The 20,169-nt window shown below is 38.1% G+C and overlaps 1 protein-coding gene across 1 annotated transcript in view; it reads left to right on the forward strand.

Moving 5' to 3' along the window:
* The first annotated feature begins 7,064 nt into the window (after positions 1 to 7,064).
* The window catches only part of RNF141 (ring finger protein 141), a 37,281-nt gene continuing 24,176 nt past the window's right edge, over positions 7,065 to 20,169 (forward strand). The window contains exons 1-2 of the mRNA XM_041729810.1: positions 7,065 to 7,195; positions 17,922 to 18,116. Coding sequence (XP_041585744.1) covers positions 17,974 to 18,116 — 143 coding nt within the window. The 5' untranslated portion in view covers positions 7,065 to 7,195; positions 17,922 to 17,973. The remainder of the gene's footprint in view (positions 7,196 to 17,921; positions 18,117 to 20,169) is intronic.

Consider the following 20,169-nt stretch of genomic DNA (forward strand, 5'->3'; position numbering starts at 1 on the left):
CGCCACCTTTGGCCCCAGGCGTGATCCTGGAGACCAGCATTAAGTCCCACCTCAGGCCCCCTGCATGGAGCCCGCCTCTCCCTCTCTCTCTGTGTGTGTCTCTCATGAATAAATAAGTAAAATCTTTTTTAAAATTTTTAAAAATGGCAAATATATGAAATTAGCTCACTATTACTCATAATAAGAAAAATGAAAATTAAAACTAATCCCTGCTATACCAATTCTATCAGATTGGCACAAATTCAAAAAAATATGATAGAATATTCTTTTGACCCAGGTATGCAGAGCACTCTCATATATTACTTTTGAGAATCCCATAAAGAGGACTTTGGTAATATCTGGGGGGAAAAAAAAGTTAAATTACTTACATAAAAGGTCATTCACTGTTTAACTCTATGGGTAACAGCAACCCAAACGTCCATCAAAAGGAGTTTGGTTGAAGAAACTATGATAAATCAATAAACTGGAATTCTCCATACTTGTCAAAAAAAAATGAGGTAGATCTCCATTCTTTAATTATACTAATACTAAGTGATCTTCAGGATATATTACTAAGTGAAAAAAAAGAGGAAGTTACAGAACACTATACTTAGTGTAATGATAGGACAGCAAACACAAACATTTTTATTTCTATTTATATTTGTGTATGTATTCACTTATATTTACAAAAATCCTGTAAACAAAGACTAAAATGTTTAAATATAGGAAAAGGAGGTAACAGAGTAGAGGACTGAGAATGGGCAATGATACTTCTCCAAATATGCCTTACTATGTAGTTCTAACCTTGGAAACATAGAAAACTTTGACATTTCAAAAGTAAACTTAAGCAATTTCTAAAAATAAAAAAACAAACTGAGGAACCACTAAAAAAAAGGAGATTATTTCAAGGAGCTCAATCACAGCTATTTTGACTCTACATTATTAGTGATACATGCTTTTTTAAATATTTTATTTATTTATTATGAGTGACACACACAGAGAGAGAGAGAGAGGCAGGTACATAGGCAGAGGGAGAAGCAGGCTCCATGAAGGGAGCCCGATGTGGGACTCGATCCGGGGACTCCAGGATCACACCCTGAGCCATAAGGCAGACATTCAACTGCTGAGCCACCCAGGTGTCCGTAGTGATACATGTGCTAAGGACAAATAGAGCAGTAAGTATATATAAATTTCATTTGGTAACCAAATAGCCAATAGTAATATTGATATTTTTATTTTGAATCTATTTTCTTATAAATAATTACTCAATGTTATTAGGTAATAAGATTTGCAATGTGAGATTAAAGAGATACAACTATTAAAATCGGTTATATTTAAAATCTTGTAATATTAAATTTAAATTAGGAATAGCAGTATAAACTCTAAACTGTTATTTTCTTCCAAATGTATATATTTCCAACAAACAAAAAATATATATTCCCTAGCTCTGTCTTCTGAAAAGGACTAAAAGTAATGACAGTCCAATAGCTATAAATACATCTAGCAACCAAGACTGTGGTCTCTAAATACCATTCCCCATTGAAAGAATCCAGAACTCCTTGGAGGAATGGCTGGTTCCAGGTCTAAAACAGGAAATATAGAAGATAAGCCAGGAAGGAACCAAAATGCAAGAAAGCCATCCTGTCAAAAAAAACAGTACGATGTGGTTACCACTTGCCAAATATGGAACTACACAACAAAAGTCATACTAAATGCTATCAATCAAGTATATAAAACCCATAAATTTTCAGTTATACTAAAAACAATTAAGTTCCACACATTGGACATCATTGCTAGTAAGTAGGCACTAACTCTTAAAAGAAAGAATTGGCATTTTTCTTGCCTTTCCTGAATGGACAGTATTTCAAGGTAACCAAACAGCCCCAGTTTATACAGAAAAGTTTTTTACAGAAACGACACTAATAAATAAATAATTAGAAAGTCACCATTTTTTAATCTCTAATAAAGTGGATTCAGGCTACCATCCTAATGGATAAAATGATTAGATAAAATATTGATTAGAACCCCCATGATAAGTCTTAAAGTGAGGACAAGCAGATATTGTGGGCTCTCTGATGTAACATGAAGCACACAGTACCACTTATAAAGTATTCTGGCCAGAATAGTCAAACCTCTAAAGCCAAACTGCATTTATGAAAATATGAGGAGAAAAAGCACAAAGTAAATAATCCTATAAAGAAGAAAACAGATAAATCCAGAATATAGGAATAGTCCATATAACCCAATCAACCCAATGTGATAGTCTTTATGTATTAGTGTGGCTAGACTTTAGTCCCTGGTTATTCAATCAAACACTAATCTAAGTGTTGCTATGAAGGTATTTTGTATATGTAAGTCCATAATCAATTGACTTTAAGTTAAGAGAGATCATCCTACATAATCTGGATGGGTCTGATTTGATCAGTTGAAAGAATTTAAGAGCAGAACAGAGGCTGTACAGAAAAATTTTATCTGTGCATAGTGGTTTCAGTTCAAAGAATTTAAGAGCAGAAGGCTGTGGGATCCCTGGGTGGCGCAGCGGTTTGGCGCCTGCCTTTGGCCCAGGGCGCGATCCTGGAGACCCGGGATCGAATCCCACATCCGGCTCCCGGTGCATGGAGCCTGCTTGTGTCTCTGCCTCTCTCTCTCTGTGTGACTATCATAAATAAATAAAAATTAAAAAAAAAAAAAAAGAGCAGAAGGCTGTACAGAAAAATTGTATCTGTGCATAGTGGTTTCAGTTCATGCTCACAAATTCCATTTCTATCTTGTCTTACCAGCTTTCCCAACTGAGTAGGCCAATTCTTTGTAATAAATCTCTTATTATATATCTCCCACTTGTTCTGTTTCTCTGGTCGAACCCCAATACATCCAGTTTCTGCAATAACTTAATCGTATGAAAAAAGGAGGGGGGGAAGACTGCTCTCAAAGGAAATTTCAAATATAACAGTCAAATGTAATGAGAGGATCTTGTTTGGATCCTAATTCAAAACAAAGTAGTAAAAATTTACTATCTGTAAGGATAGTAGATAATCTAGGAAATATAATTATGAACTGGCTGCTTCTAGGCCTTGTTTTCCATGTAGCAGAGTGATAAAACTGACCTGGGTTTTGCTGTCTGGAGTAAACTGTGTCATTTCCCATTGGCCTGTCTGTGGCAACAAGGACCCAAGCAACCAAGGTGGATAGTTCCCAGCTCTTGAAATTTCTGACTTCATTCCCCCTGGCCCTGTCAGAAAACACTAGCTTGACCTTTCCTTGTTATACATGATAATGGTAAGGTTTGAGTTTTGCACTTACATGAAGAGAAATGTGACTTCTTTGATCCTTAGGTTATTAGGCCTAGCTGGCTTGGGGGAAAAAAATAGACTTACAGCCAGAAGAGTTTAAAGGAAAGAGATGTCTGATTGACAGTATTAAAACACTGATGTGACAGGATGTGACAGCTAGAGAAGAGAATGTTAACTTGTCTCCTAGCCAAAAAGGTTGTCAGGGAAGTGGATTCCTGATTTCAGTAAAGTAGAAAGTGTTCAAAGGAAAAGCAAATAATGGTAGATGTGTTGTTGGCTGGAGAATGGGAATTCCTGAGGTCAAACTGAGATAGCTAAAGCAGAGAGGAAGCTAGCCTGGGGTGAGTGAAGGTGAGGCATGCTAAAAGAAAGTGGGACATAAAGAGTTTCAAAGATCAGCGGTCATAGGACATAGCAATAAAGGATTGTAGAGAGAATGGGAGGTGGTATGGAATGACAGGATAACAATGGGGGCAGGTAGTATATACAATGATCCCCAAGATCCAGGTAGATCTTTGAGACAATGAGATGGTAAAATCATCCATTTAAAAGGAGTTCCCCGGGCAGCCCTGGTGGCCCAGTGGCTTAGCACCGCCTTCAGCCCAAGGTGTGATCCTGGAGACCCCAGATCGAGTCCCACATCAGGCTCCCTGCATGGAGCCTGCTTCTCCCTCTGCCTGTGTCTCTGCCTCTCTCTGTGTGTGTGTGTGTGTGTGTGTGTGTGTGTGTGTGTGTGTCTCTCATGAATAAATAAATAAAATCTTTAAAAAAATAAAATAATAAAATAAAATGAGTTCCCAAATACTGGGGTCCATTTTGTTGATATGACCTGGCTAATACTGAGCACCAGCACCTTTTAGATATAGATTTAATAAATATAATGTTTTAAGTTGCTTGGTCTGCCAGCAAGATACAAGATGGACTGAATAGTAAATATGTTTCAGGATAAGTTGATGGCTAAGATGTTAGTATACTAATCTGTCAAATAGCAAGGAACTTATACTGAGATGATGGTATGGAATTGACAAGAACAGGTTAAGCCCAAGAGTAGAAATATAATGTATAGCTAAAACTTGAGGTTCTGAAATCAGATGGTAGATTTGAATCCCTGCTCTACCACTTATGAACTAAGTGACCTTGGACAATTTATTTAACCTCTCCAGGACCATTTTCTCTTCTTTAAAATTGAGATTGAGATGATATCGACATTTTTTAGGGCTGTTGTTAGACTTACAAGTGAGATAATACATATAGAATACTTTTGGTATCTGACACACACACTAAAAACTCAAAAAAAAAACAATAAAAAAATAAAACAAGGAGAAATTTTAAAGAAAGTACAGGATACCATGACAGAATGCTTTAGGAGACAGAAAGAAATCTCTTCATATGATTTAGTCTGAGAGACCAGAAGGAATGCTGAAGCTCCTTTGATACAGAAATTCTTGAATTCAAATGCCCATTATTGTGGTATATTCATTCCTCTGGGAGATATTCTATATAAATATGGAAATACAGGATTGGGACAATAATGAAGGATAACAATTAACGATGTTGATTAGGAAATCATCTGAACGCAGGGATGCCTGGGTGGCTCAGTGGTTGAATTGTCCTGGCATATTTGTTGCAAATCAGTAGGACAATAATAAGGATTATCTTAAAAACTGTAATAGAAGAGATTAGAAATTCTGAAATAGGAATTATGAAGTTATTTTGTAGCAGGCAAAGGAAACTTTTATTTTTCTTACATATAAAAAAGATGTAGGAAAATGTTTGTAAGAAATAGTTGTAAGTAGGGACACCTGGGTGTCTCAGTGGTTGAGCATCTGCCTTTGGCTCTGGGTGTGATCCCAGGCTCTGGGGGTTGAGTCCTGCATCGGGATCCCCGTAAGGAGCCTGCTTCTCCCTCTGCCTTTGTCTCTGCCTCGCTCTCTGTGTCTCTCCTGAATAAATAAAATATTTTAAAAAGTATTTTTGACTGCAAATACAGTGTTATTTCTTCCTTTCCAATCTGCATGCCTTTTATTTCTTTGTCTGGTTTTATTGCACTGACTGGAACCTCAAACTATATTTAATTGAAGGAAAATTTTATAGAGAAATATTCCTGACTCCCAGGCCCAGATTAGGCTAAACTATAGGACTTTGTTGAATTTAATTAGATTTCTTTTTTAATTTACTAAATCATTACCTATATCTCATTCTTGGCCTTAGTTTCTCCAATGTTCCTATCTTCATCACATCTTCAAATACTGAACAACTACTGCAGGCCGGGCTCTGTGCTAGTTGTCAGGCAGACAATCCTCAGAACCTTCTCCATAAGGTATAAAAGTACACAGACAACACAGACCCTGGCCCTGATGACGTGTTACCATCTTACTGAGGCAGTTTACAATAAGAGTTAAAAGCACAGGCTGATGTTTCAGGCAGCACGGGTCTGAATACAGCTCTGCTCCTTAGCTGGTTGGTTGACCTTGGAAAAGCTAATGAACTTTCTTATTTCTTCAACCGTAAAATGAAAGTATTAACATTACCTATCTCATAGGATTGCTGTGAGGTTATTAATTTATACCTTTATAGAATGTAAAACAGGGGTGCCTGGGTGGCTCAGCCAGTTGAGCATCTGCCTTGGGCTCAGGTCATGATCTCAGGGTCCTGGGATAGAGCCTGCTTCTCCCTCTCCTCCCCACCTCATGTTCTCTCTCACTATCTCCATCACTATCTCTGTATCTCTCAAATAAAATATATTTTTTTAAGGACTTAAAACAGACTTTTTTTTTTAAGATTTTGTTTATTTATTCATGAGAGACACAGGCAGAGGGAGAAGCAGGCTCCATGCAGGGAGCCTGATGTGGGACTCGATCCCAGGTCTCCAGGGTCAGGCCCTGGGCTGAAGGCGGCGCTAAACCACTGAGCCACCCGGGGCTGCCCCAACAGGGCTTGTTCTAATGGTCGATAAGTATCATCCATTATTAGAGGGCAGGATTCATGCACCACAGGACACATCTACAAATGACTGAAGGACAAGTGTCCTCATATGAAGAATCATAAATAGTTTAATTTAGCTGCTAAGTAGCTTAATTTAGTTTAACCTACCATAAGTGGTTTAAAACCTGAGGTTAAATCCTTGCTCTGCTGTTTACTAGCTATGAAACTTTGAGCAAACTGCTTAAACAAGGGCAAGGCCTGCAAGGTGACCTAATATGATACTTGGCACACAACAGATGCGTAAGGGACGGAACAATACCGCCGACATCCACGCTAATTGCTGCCCCTCTAGGAGGGCTTACCGTCTGGGACGCCGCGCTAACCACTTTCCACGGTCTTTGAGGCTTCTTAACCTAGCCCGGGTATCAGCGGCCCCACCTCACGGGAGAGGAACAAGATTACCTTTGTGTAGCTACGACCACTGGGAGGCTGGAGGCCTCACAAGCGGTGGCTTGGACTGTCCAAGCCTCGGCCAAGCTCAGGGTGTACACAGTGCGGCCTTTGTCAGCAGCTGGGCCCTGCACAGCTGCTCGGGAGATGGCGCCAGGGGAGGCGGCAGTCGGCCAGGCGGGAGCCGGGCCACCTCACGGGGCCGCGCCTAGAGGAGCCCGCCCGGCGAAGGTCTCCCGCCGCCTCTGGGCGCGACCCCCTCTGGGCGCGGCCCCCTCTCCTCTCACCTGGCCTCACGGGCTCAGGCGTCGTCGAAGGTCCTCACACTCACAGGCGAGGGACACCGGGAGCGCCCGGCGCCTGTGAGAGGTTGGGCACCGTTTCCAGGCAACGCGCTGGGGGCGGGGCGGGCCTTTGCGTCACTGAGGCGCGCCCCGGGCGCAGGCCGAGCGGGCGTCGCCGCCGCCGCCGCCCCCGCCTCCACCTGCGGGCCTGAGCCGTGGGCTGAGGCGGAGCTGCTGCCGCCGGAAGCGCGATGCCTTGAACCTGGGGTGAGCTGCGCGGTGCCGTCCTTTCGCCGTTCCCCTTCCTTGTTGCTCCAAGACCCCAGGGCTGGGAGGAGAAACGTGGGCCAGCCCTCGGCTGCCGAGCGGCGCTTCACTGGGGAAACAGGCCTGGCCCCGCCACCCTTTCTAGGCCGCGGCTTAGGGCGCAGCGCTGGCTTGGGAGGCGCTTCCGCGGACACTCCGGCCCCAGCCGGGCAGTTTCCAGTGGCCGGGGCTGCAGATGGCTTGTCCGGTGGGAGCCGTGATTCCGGGGGAGCCTGGAGAGAGTTCATCCTCCCCGAGCCGGGAACAGCTTTTGAATCTTGCCGCCGGCGCCGACGGTGGGCCAGCGGGCGTAGCTGTTGGCCAAGAGCGCAGGTGCGCTGGCGGAGGGGCCGAGGCTCAGGACGGCCCGACGGCGGCCCGCGCGCTGAGTAAACGCCCCGAGGCCGCGCCGGACGGCCCGGGTTGGAAACGCCCTGCGGGGCCGATAGCTCGGAAATGGCCAAGGCGGTCTGCAGAGCCGGCCCTCCGTTGCCAGGTTACCCCACGCTGCCCATCCTCCCAAAGGGTTTGTTTGTCGACCCAGCTACCTTGGCCCGGTCTGAGACAAAAATATTACCTTGCTGATGGTTGTTAGTAGCTCTTCCCAGAAAGGAAGCCTTCTGTGTGACTTTTTTTTTTTTCTTTTCTGTTACTTGTGTTACAAAATGTGGATTAACCGCTGCTACTCAAATTGAACCCCTGTCCTGTTAAGTTTCAGTCTACGTTCTGTCCCATTTCATGTTGCCAAACGGTTTCGTTCTTGCCTCTGGGTGTATTTATCAAGCTGCCTTAACGCGTACTATGGTTTGTTAGTCTTGGACCTCGTGCCTAAAGCTAATTCTTTTCCAGCTCTCCTCTGCCCATCCGGATCAACAATCCGAAATCAGTGACCTCTGTATTGAAGTCACTCCTGAGAAGTGATGCTTTCTGAATCCAGAACTCCACAGTAGAACGGATTTTTCTCCTTTGCTTTGAGTCCGCCTGGCTGCAGTTTCTAAGTAGTTTCCTCCAGAAATGTGTTTGAGCTTTATATTTAATGTGTGTAGGAGCCCGATTCTTCTTGCTCCATATCTAAATATTTAACACACTTCCCTTCCCCTTCTCCCAAAAAGGCAGGGAAGGTCCGGAGAGAATTCTTACAAGTCTAATTAGTGAATTTTTCTAGATATGAAATATACTTGTAAATACAGCAATGCCGTCATAAATCCATAGGCTTCATCTCAAGTGCTCTCTTTTTGTAGTTTTTCTTTCTAATTAAGATCTTTGAGCCCAGAACAAGCATTCTAGCTCCTGTAGTAACTGGTCTAATTATTTCCTTATGTATCTGTTAATAGCTGCTATTAATTTCTTGTTTTGCAGAACAGCTGATCCCTGCTTACAGATGTAGAATTTGAGTAAGCAGTGAGTAATAAAATAAGTAACAGTCTTAAGGATCTAGTTTTTAGAACTTAGTTTTTATCACTGATGTTAAAACTGACTTAACAGTGAAAGTAGTTTGATGATTATTTCAGTTATAAATACCATTTTTGTAAGTACAGTTGATACAAAAATTCATGGAGAACCGGTTTCAGAGAGGTTTTCTAAATATCATAGTACTTGTCAATTAGTCATTTTACTGTACTTTCAGGCTTCTTAACTTTGCTTTAATCCTTTTATGAATGGATATAGTTTAAATGTTCATGGAGGTTTTTTGCTTGGTTTTGTTTTTTTGTTTTGCCAGTTACCCATGATGTGGTTTTTATATCTTTGTAATGAATATTTGAACTACAACAATTCATTTGTTAGAAAAAGAAGTGGTCAAGTGTATGTTACCACCCACTAGAGAATGTGGCATTTTTGGAATCCTTGATATTCTTATGAATTTCAAAATAACATTTGTTCTCTATTGAGAAAATCCTTCAATCCTGGTTTTTTGAAAGCATATTACAGGCATACCTTGGAGATATTGCAGGTTCAGTAATAGACCACCACAGTAAAGTGAGTATTTCAGTAAAGTGAGTCCAATGAATTTTTTGGTTCCCCAGTGCATTAAAAAGTTATGTTTACACTATCTTGTAGTCTATTAAGCTTGTAACAGTGTTATGTCTAAAAAAAATTGTACATACCTTAATTTAAAAAATACTTCATTGCTAAAAAATGCTAACCATCATCTGAACTTCCTTCCAGCAAGTCATAATATATATATATATATTTTTTTTTTTTTTTTTTTTTTTTTTTTTTTGCTGGTGGAGGGTCTTGCCTCAGTGTTGATGGCTGTTAACTAATTAGGGTGGCAGTTGAAGGTTGAAACAGCTTTGGCAATTTCTTAAAGACAGTAATGAGTTTGCCTCATCAGTTGGCTCTTCCTTTCAGGAGTGATTTCTCTCTAGCATGTAATGTTATCAAAATTGGAGTCAGTTTTCAAATTGACTTTCAAACTGTCAAATTGACTTCTCAAATCCTGCCACTGCTTTACCAGCTAAGTTTATGTAATATTCTAAGTCCTTTGTTTTCATTTAAATACTTAACATCTTCACCAAAAATAGGTTCTGTCTCAAGAAACCACTTCTTTTGTTCATCTAAAAGAAACAAGCCCTCATCTCTTGAAGTTTTGTCATGAGATTACAGCAATTCAGTCCCATCTTCAGGTTCTACTTCTAATTCTCATTCTCCTGCTCTTTCCACCACATCTGCAGTTAGTTATCTTATCCACTAAGTCTTGAACCCCCTCAAGTCATCCATAAGGGTTAGAATCAACTTCTTGCAAACTTCCATTCACCTTGATATTTTGACCTCTTCCCATGAATCATGAATATTCTTTTTTTTTTTTTTTTTAAAGTTTGAGGTTTTTTTTTTTTTTTTTTAAGATTTTATTTATTTATTCATAGAGATGCAGAGAGAGAGAGAGAGGGGCAGAGACACAGGCAGAGGGAGAAGCAGGCTCCATGCAGAGAGCCTGACGTGGGACTCGATCCAGGGTCTCCAGATCACGCCCTGGGCTGCAGGCGGCGCTAAACCGCTGCGCCACCGGGGCTGCCCAATCATGAATATTCTTAATGACATCTAGAATGGTGAATCATTTCCAGAAGGTTTTTCAGTTGACTTTGCCCAGATCCATCAGAGGAATTGCTATGTGGGGTGGTTATAGCCTCACAAAATGTTAACTAATAAGACTTGAAATTACTTCTTGATCCATGGGCTACAGAATGAATGTTGTGTCAAACAGGCATGAAAATAATACTAATCTCATTTTACATCTCCATCAGAGCTCTAGGGTGACCAGGTGCATTGTCAATAAGCAGTAATAATTTGAAAAGAATCTTTTTTTTTTTTTTCTGAGCAGTACATCTCTACAGTGGGCTTAAACTATTCAATAAGCCATATTGTAAACAGATGTGCTATCATCCAGGCTTTATTCTTCCATTTTTAGAGTATAGGCAAAGTAGATTGAGCATTTTTAAGGGCCCTAGGATGATCAGAATGATAAATGAACGTTGGCTTCAATTTAAAGTCACCAGCTGCATTCCTCCTAATAAGAGAGTCAGCCTGTCCTTTGAAGCCAGGCATTGGCTTCTCCTTTCTAGCTATAAAACTCCTAGATGACATCTTCTTCCAAGAGAAGCCTGTTTGATCTACACAGAAAGTCTGTTGTTAAGTGTAGCTACCTCCGTGGCTTATCGGAGCTAGATCTGGATAATGCGCTGCAGCTTCTATATCAGCACTTGCTGCTTCACCTTGCACTTTAATATTACAGAGATGACTCCTTTCCTTAAACCTCATGCTAGCTTCAAACTTTTCTTCTGCAGCTTCAATACATTCAGCCTTTGTAGAATCAAAGGGAGTAAGGACCATGCTCTGGATTAGGCTTTGGCTTAAGGGAATGGTGTGACTAGTTCAATCCTCTATCTAGACCACTAAAACTTTCTCATCAGCAGTAAGGCTGTTTCACTTTCTTATGATTTATGTTTTCCCTGGAGTAGCACTTTTAGTTTCTTTCAAGAACTTTTCTTTCACATTCACAACTTGGCTAACTAATGCAAGAGGCCTACCTTTTGGCCTATTTCAGCTTCCAACATGCCTTAATTTTTACTAAGCTTAATTAGTTCTAGCTTTTGACTTAAAATGAGAGTTTTGTGGCTTTTCCTTTCACTTAAACACTTAGAAGCTGTTGTGGGGTTATTAATTGGCCTAATTGCAATATTGTTGAGTTTCAGGATATAGGGAGGCTAATGGAGAAGAGAGATTGAGGAAACAAATAGTGGAGCAGTCAGGATATATGCAACATTTATCAATTTAGGTTGCTATTTTATATGGGTGCAGTTCATAGCACCCCAAAACAATTGCAATGGTAACCTCAATTGACCTCTTCCCATGAATCATGAATATTCTTAATGACATCTAGAATGGTGAATCATTTCCAGAAGGTTTTTCAGTTGACTTTGCCCAGATCCATCACAGATCACCATGATAAATATAATGATAACAAAAAAGTTTGAAACTTTTGATAACAAAAAAGGTTTTTCAGTTGACTTTGCCCAGATCCATCACAGATCACCATGATAAATATAATGATAACAAAAAAGTTTGAAATATTCCAAGAATTACTAAAATGTTACAAAGAAATGAACAAACGCTGTTAGAAAAATGATGCCAGTAGACTTGTTCCATGCACGGTTACCACAAATCTTTAATTTGGGGGAAAAAAAAAAGCTAATATCTGTGAAGCACAATAAAGCCACATGCAATAAAACAAGGTATGCTTTTATATTTTACCAGAAAGTACTAAATTATAGGTGATATAACAGTATGACAGCTGCTAGTTCCTTGAAAACTTTTTTTTTTTTTTTAATTCATGAGAGACAGAGAGAGAGGCAGAGACACAGGTAGAGGTAGGAGCAGGGCCCATGCAGGGATCCTGATGTGGGACTCGATCCCAGGTCTCTCCAGGATCACGCCCTGGACTGAAGGCGCCAAACCGCTGAGCCATCTGGGCTGCCCCCTTGAAAACTTTTGATGGGAGATTTATCTTTCTCTGAATTCTATGCCAGTAGTTTGCAAATTATATTCCTATGCTATACTACTGTTCCATGGTCAAGAGGGAGTTATTTTGATAATATCAAATAATGAATATTTCTCAATTTATATACATATTAACTCAGGGATAAATTTTTATGATTTTATATTTTTATTTCGTGTATTTTTAAAATTTCAACCTCTCCAAATAATTACTAGATGAATGAACAAATTAGCAAGAGTCAAAAGAATACTAAGTGAACAATAATAAAACTGTCAACATTTACTGTACCTGTTCATAAACATTTATTGTATGCTTATGTATTTACCAGAAGAGAGAACACAGCTTCTATCCTCAGGAAGCTCACAGGGGGGGATGGTCAAGTGACCTAACTGATGATATGTGCTCTTTTATAAAAGAATGTGCCGAGTCACCAAAGAGAGGGACACTGAAAAACTCGTGCTGGGTGACTAGAGGGTGGCCACAACAGACTGTTTTTCTGAACATGCACCCTTGGTTTAGGTTTTATAATGCATGTAGATCACAGAGTTATATTTTTATGCTAGTGATGGACATTAATATTTATCATTATCATTATTTTATGGTATTCCAAATTAACTGTAAATACCAGACCCTATTCACTGAACCAAATTAAGAACCACTGCCTAGGCTTTCTTGTATCTAAATAGTCACCTTTTAATCAGAGGAGCTAGTGATTAGGTTTCCCAGATACCAAGTGCAATACAGGATAACAAGTTAATATGTAACATGTTGCCTCAAATTATAAACCTTATTCAAAGTTAGGGCATCAGATCAAAACAATGCAGAAATAAAAGGGACCATTTTCTAACTCAGTAAGTGCAGCCTCTTTATAAATACCTTTTTGGTAGGCACATTGGTTAAATTATCGTTACATATTTTATACTAAATATTAAGATCGTGTGTTTCAAAAGTTTAATTTTTTCTTTGTTAAGGAATGTAGGTATAATATAAAGTTTTCAGTCTGATTGGTTAGAATTTTTATTGCATTTGAATTGGATTGGTCCAGGAAAGCTAGAGGGAATTTAAGTTTCACTTTGAGAATGAAATACTAGGTTAGAAGTCACCCAAGCAAAAATCTTCTCTAAAATTTATTCATTAGATGAACTTCTGATCTTTAAACACCTCCACAGTTTGAAAACAAGCTCACATACAAGACAGCCCGTAATACCTTTGGATAATTATGGATGATAGAAATTTCTTATTTGACCTGCATTTGCCTAATTACACTCACTGGCCATTCTTTCCACTGTAGCTACATATGATAAATCGTACTTCATCTTTTACATGAAATCTCTTCAAATGTTTGAACAAATCTGCTGGTTGTTCATAATTTTATCTAGAATAAATCAGTTTCATTTTCTAAATCCATAACATCTTGTATACTCTTCCAGTTACGTTCAAATGATTAATGCCCTTTAAAAGAGTAACTGCTTAGGGCACCTGGGTGGCCCAGTCAGTTAAGTGGTGGATTCCTGGATTGTAGCTCAGGGCTGTGAGATGGAGCACTGCATCAGCCTCCAGGTTGGGTGTGGAATGCTTAAAATTTTTTCTTCCCCTCTGTCCTTCCCTCCTCGTCCCCCCTGTAAATACACACGCACACGCACACACACACACACACACACACACACACACAGCTTTGACTGCCAAGAGTTGATTACCGAACTTCAGTGTGGTAGACCCATTACAGAGCACAATAGGACTAGGGTCTTGCTCTAGACCTCTGCTTTTAGCAAGAGTTTAGGATTATTTTAACATCTTTCTTGTCATTATTTTCTGTTGACATATTTTGACTGAAACTCTCAGACTTTATATTTTAGCTGCTTTTAAAAGCACATCTTATCTATGTGCAGTTGGCTTTTCAAAACATTTTCAGGATTTAACTTTTAGTCATTTTTGACATAACTTATTCCATTCTAGAAAATCATTATCAATTTCATTCTTGATCCTAGTATTCAGTGGATGCTATTCATTCATACCAATTTTAACCATCCACTTACATGGGTAGACATGCAATCTTGTTTCAGGTCATCAGTAAAAAACAGTAAACAGACCATCTATCTCTTGGTGTACCAGTCTCCCTCTGCCTCTGCTTTAGTCACTGTAGCCTTTTTTATTACCTCAAAGGCACCATGCTCCTTGCTACATTAGACACTTTCTATAGCCTCTGCCTGAAATGTCCTTTCCTCTCTATGCCTCTGCCCCTATTTAGCTAACTCTTGACTGATCTCAAATCAAATGTTGCTTGCCCAGGGTCTTTCCTGACACACCACTAACTCAAGCCTCTCTTTTATAGGCTTTTGTAGTACCCTGTACTTGTTTGGCTTAGCTTTTCTCATCTTATAATTATGTATTTATTGGTGTGATTGTGCCTCTTCCCCACTGAATCAGATGCTCCCATGATAGCAAGAACCATGTCTCTTTTGCTCACTGTTGTATTTCCACAGCCTTAAAAAGGCCATGTACCACAGTGGTTTCCCAACACCAATTTACAGCCATTGGTTCCTGATGATGATTTTTTTAACACATTTGAATTACAATAAGAAAAATAAGGACAAAACATCTATATATGTAGTATACATCATTGTGAAGTTACTGCCTTGGGAAAGACTTTTAATACTTTTCTACATTTCAAGTTATAAAAAGTTTTTTTTAATTTTTTATTAAGTTTTGGGGATATTTTGTCTATTTTTGGAAACTCTCTTTACTCAGAATAAAAATAAATGTGCAAACCATGGTACTTTGATATTTTACTAGACTGTGAAATCCAGAAATCACTAATGTTGAATACCCTAGAGACGGTCTCTAAACCAAGATCTTTTTCTTTGGATACAGTTGCTATGAATCCACTTGGCTATATTTAAAATACATAATTTCGCCTTCAGAGACTTTTTGGTGACCTGGATCTTCCTCAACAACTTCTTTCATTTACCTCTCTAATGTAATATTTATCACTGCCAAGTAGGCTTAGATTCAAAACAGTAATTGTTGAGTTTTCTTTTTTAGTATAACTGTACTTTTCCTTTGTTTAATGTGACTAAAAGAATAAACCTCAAATACAGTAAATTAAATTGTAATACCAAAAATAAATGTACATATTTAGGGTTACTGAGAATTCTTATTGTAAATGCTTTTATATTTTAAAGTTACATATGTTTTATATTTTATAGTTAGAGCTTTCTTATTTTTTAATTAAAAATAAAGCAGACTTTTCATATAAAATTGTTACTATTTTAACTTGCTTTATATGAATGTTAATTTGTGTGATAAAAATGATAGTTTTGGTGAGTAGATAAGATGAAATTTCTTGGGGAGAGAGATTAGATTTTTTTTATTGTAATTCTTTTTACTTCTCTTATTTTAAGATTTAACTTCTTTATTTGAGAGAGAGAGAGTGGGTGCGTGCCATCACGCACCAGTGCATGGAGCAAGAGGAGGGAAAGTAGGAGAGAGAATCTCAAACAGAGTCCCCACGGGGGAGCCCAAGGCAGGGCTCATCTCACCATCCTGAGAAAATGACCCCAGCCGAAATCAAGAATTGGCCACTCAACTCACTGAGCCACCCCAGCATCCCTGCTTTTTTCTTCTAATTTTTTATTACAAAAAAACATAACATTAGTTATATGACTGTTGTTTTAACCTCTCTGTGCTTGTTTCCTTAACTATCCTGTTTCTTCATCTATGAAATGGCTATTACAGGGATTTGAATGAGTGAATTTGTGAATACCCATAAAGTGCTTAGAAGATTGTGTGCTAAGAAGATCACAATGGGAGTGATATAAAGTATTAGCTAAAAACAAAAAAAGAAAGTATTAGCTGCTTTTACTATTAGTAATAATAGTATTTGTGTTGAATAGGGATTTTAATATTAAGTTACAGAATAAGTCAGCATAGACACAAACACTAAAACTTTATTTTCTATTTTAACTATATTTTCAATACTTGATATTCTGATAAGTCATAATTTATAGAATAAACACATTCAATTCTTCTCTAGCCACAGTTCATAGAAATAGATCTTTCAAGACTTTAAGTAGTTGTTAAGTAAATGTTTTATAACATTTTTAAGTCAATTCAATAACTTACTGATCTATATTAGTAGTAGATTATAAAAGCAGTGATCTAGCCTTTTAGCTGAAGTATCACCTTCATACTTAGAAAACAAATTATATAAACTCTACATTTTGTTTTGTTTTGTTTAAACACTAAGTTTAAAACACATGAAGAGGGGCACCTGGGTGGCTCAGTAGTTGAGCATCTGCCTTTGGCTCAGGTCATGATCCCGAGGTCCTGGGATCTAGTCCTGCATCAGGCTCCCTGCAGAGAGTCTGCTTCTGTCTTGGCCTCTCTCTCTCTCTCTCTCTCTCTCTCTCTCTGTGTCTCTCATGAATAAATAAATACAATCTTTAAATAAGTAAACTAAATTAAATAAAACACGTGGAGAAGGGGCGCCTGGGTGGTTCATTTGGTGAAGCATCTGCCTTCCCCTCAGGTCGTGATCCCAGGGTCCTGGGACTTTATGTTGGGCTGAGTCCAGCTCCCCACTCAGCAGGGAATCTGTTGCTCTCCTGCACTTGTGCTCTCTGCCTTTCTCTCAAATAAGTATTAAATAAATAAAGTCTTAAAAAAAAAAAAAAACCTGGAGAAGTGAGAATGCCAAAGTGCCGTCTTTTTTTATTTTCTAAGCAGAAAATGTGAGGTGGTTAAATTATGTAATATTTTAATTCTCTTAGGTTTTCAAACCAAAAACCTGTTTAATTTGCATATATTTTACAATTAAAATTAAGGTGCATATTTACAATAAAGTAATTCAACAGCAAATGTTATTTAGCTGATGTAATTATTTCATGATTATATATCTTGGTATATCATAGTGGTTAAGAATATGAGCACTAGAATCTGAAAGCATAAGTTCAAAGTTCACTTCAACCACTTACCATTTAATTTTAATTTTTTTTTTTTTTTTTTTATGACAGTCACACAGAGAGAGAGAGAGAGGCAGAGACACAAGCAGGCTCCATGCACTGGGAGCCCGATGTGGGATTCGATCCCGGGTCTCCAGGATCGCGCCCTGGGCCAAAGGCAGGCGCCAAACCGCTGCGCCACCCAGGAATCCCTTACCATTTAATTTTAGATAAGTTTTACTTAGCTCTATTTCCCTATCTATAAAAATAGGAACATAATAATGCCTACCTCTTAGGGTTATTGTAAGAAATAAATGAGGTAATATATGGGAAGTACTTAGTTAGGAGTCTGACATGTGGTAGGTAATCAGGAAATGTTCTTGGGAAATTTATATAAATAAGCTTCCTATTAAATACAAATACATAAGTGTGTGTGTGTGTGTGTGTGTGTGTGTGTAATGGTTTTGAGTTGGCAAAATTAGAGGAATTAGAGGTTTACCACCCTACCAGTAATATAAGTGAATTTTATTTTTTCATTTAGCTATATATGTTCTTAAAAAATAGAAATATAAATCTTTTCTTTAAAAATACAGTCATTTAAATAAATTCCACCTTAGACTTACTTAAGTCTACTGAACTCTCACTTAAAGGTATTCTTAGTTTTTCTTATTTTCTTGAAGGGATGGGTATATTGCTGTTTTAATAGTGTATATAAAAGTATATAAAAGTAACTTTTATGTATATTTGACAGATAACTATGTGAAGCAACACTGTTTCTGGATTTCAAAAGACATCCTTTCATCATGGGACAGCAATTTTCGGATCAGACACAGTTGGTTCTTAACAAGTTACCAGAAAAAGTAGCAAAACATGTCACATTGGTTCGAGAAAGTGGCTCCTTAACTTATGAAGAATTTCTTGGGAGAGTAGCTGAACTTAATGATATGTAAGGCTTGTTCTTTTTCATTCTATTTTTTTCTCCCTGATATATGCCACATATGCCATGACTATCTAAGACGTAACCAGAAGTATTGATGGTAAGACTGAATGTTTCAGCATCAGTTAGCAAATATTTATTGAGTACCTATGACAAGACTTTCTATGTGGCTATTTTTAAATATATAATAGAAGCAAAGAAACCAAAGAAACTTGAAATTGAATTTTAAACACAGACTTATAAATCAATTCTTGTTTGAAAGCACTAAAGAGGTACATAATAGAAGAGAATAAGCCAATTAGCTACTCTAGAGAAAGATTCCTGGGATAGTCAAAGGGGGCACCCAGATTTCTATACATCAACCAATTCATCTGGTTAATAAATAAATAAATCTGTGTTCACTGAGCATTATTTTTGCCAGAGAAATATGTAAATAGTAATAATTCATTTGTCACCACTGAAGAATAAGGTATTTTGTTGGCTAATATTTTCTAATTAGCTACAATCTTTAAATCTCTTTAACTCTTGAATAGATTTCTAAGATGGAATTTAAATTTCTCTGCCTTCTTAGTGTGTATCTAATAGAACTATGCCTTTTCTTTGTGATTTAATCTTTATCAATATTTATACTGATCTGTGTAGAAGCTATTAAAATAGAATCTACTGTTATTATCCAGTCATGAAGAATAGAGAATGTCTTAAAAGTTAGTTATCTTAAAAGATAGTTCTTTTTGTTTTTTTTTTTTAAGATTTTATTTATTTACTCATGAGAGACACAGAGAGAGAGGCAGAGACACAGGCAGAGGGAAAAGCAGGCTCCATGCAGGGAGCCCGATGTGGGACTCGATCCTGGGACTCCAGGATCATGCCCTGGGCCAAAGGCAGGCACTAAACTGCTGAGCCACACAGGGATCCCGATGGTTTCTTTTAGAAAACATTAGATTTCATTCAAAAAAAAAAAGAATGAAAGAAATCCTGTATGGATGTAATGGATGGATCCTGTATGAATATACATGTAAATGCATAGAAAATGAACTGTAAGTATATGTACTGTGTTTCTGGGAAATTGGAAATGGCGGGCAGTGAAGGGAGATTGTACATTTTATTATGTATATGAATTGTCTGATCTTTTGTAATAAAAATATAGTCATAAAACTCTAGCGTTTTACTTTTTTCTTTTTTTAGATTATCCAAATAGTAGTATTTGAGACATTACTTCTGGGACCATACTCTTAAGGAGTAAATATGGATTAAGAATTTAATAGTATCATGAATGGAATGCTTTTTTGAGTTTATTGTTTCGACTTTTATGAAGAGTAATCAATGTCATTTGCCATCCCTTTAGAGTCTTGGAACTTACATACATAAACCATCTGTTCTATAAAATTTTGCTTTTTGGTCTAAAAATATCAGATATATATGTCATATGAAAGGATGCACAAGCTAAACTTACTGTGTAGTACAGAAATGATGGTAAAAAAAAATGATGGTAAAGAATGTCTTCCTTTGTTATTTGGCATAGGATGTTCTGACTGGATTCAGTTCTTAAAACTGATTTCCATGGATCAGAGCTGGGCATTTCCCAAGGGCAGTGCTGTCTGAGAATTATAAAGTTAAACCTATACAGAAGAAGCATGGCTTGATAACTAGAAAACAACTGGGAACTGGCACAGAAGAATTACTTTCCCTGGCAGAATTTGCTATCTAGGGCTAGTTGCTTAATTTTCAGTGGCCTCTATTTAGCTGTACATCATTTCGTTCTAAGGTGATCTCCCTGCTGGTGCTCAGAATGTGACTAATGATAAAAGGGAGCCTCAATACTTGTAAGTCTATCTTTGATCTAATTTAAATTGGCATTAATGGGAAGATACTGAATTATCCTCTAAAAGTTATATTTTTATGCTAGAATCCTGTGACTCTAAATTAAAATTACTCTGCTTGAGGAAAACAGCAAAGGTATATTTAAGGTGTCTCAAAAATCTAGGTATATTTAAGGTGTCTCAAAATCTTGGTTTGATCCAGTCCCAAGTTACAAAAAAATTTTTTTCAAAGAGGTGTATGT

Source organism: Vulpes lagopus, chromosome 15 (assembly GCF_018345385.1).
Source record: "Vulpes lagopus strain Blue_001 chromosome 15, ASM1834538v1, whole genome shotgun sequence".
Classification (NCBI taxonomy): domain Eukaryota; kingdom Metazoa; phylum Chordata; class Mammalia; order Carnivora; family Canidae; genus Vulpes; species Vulpes lagopus.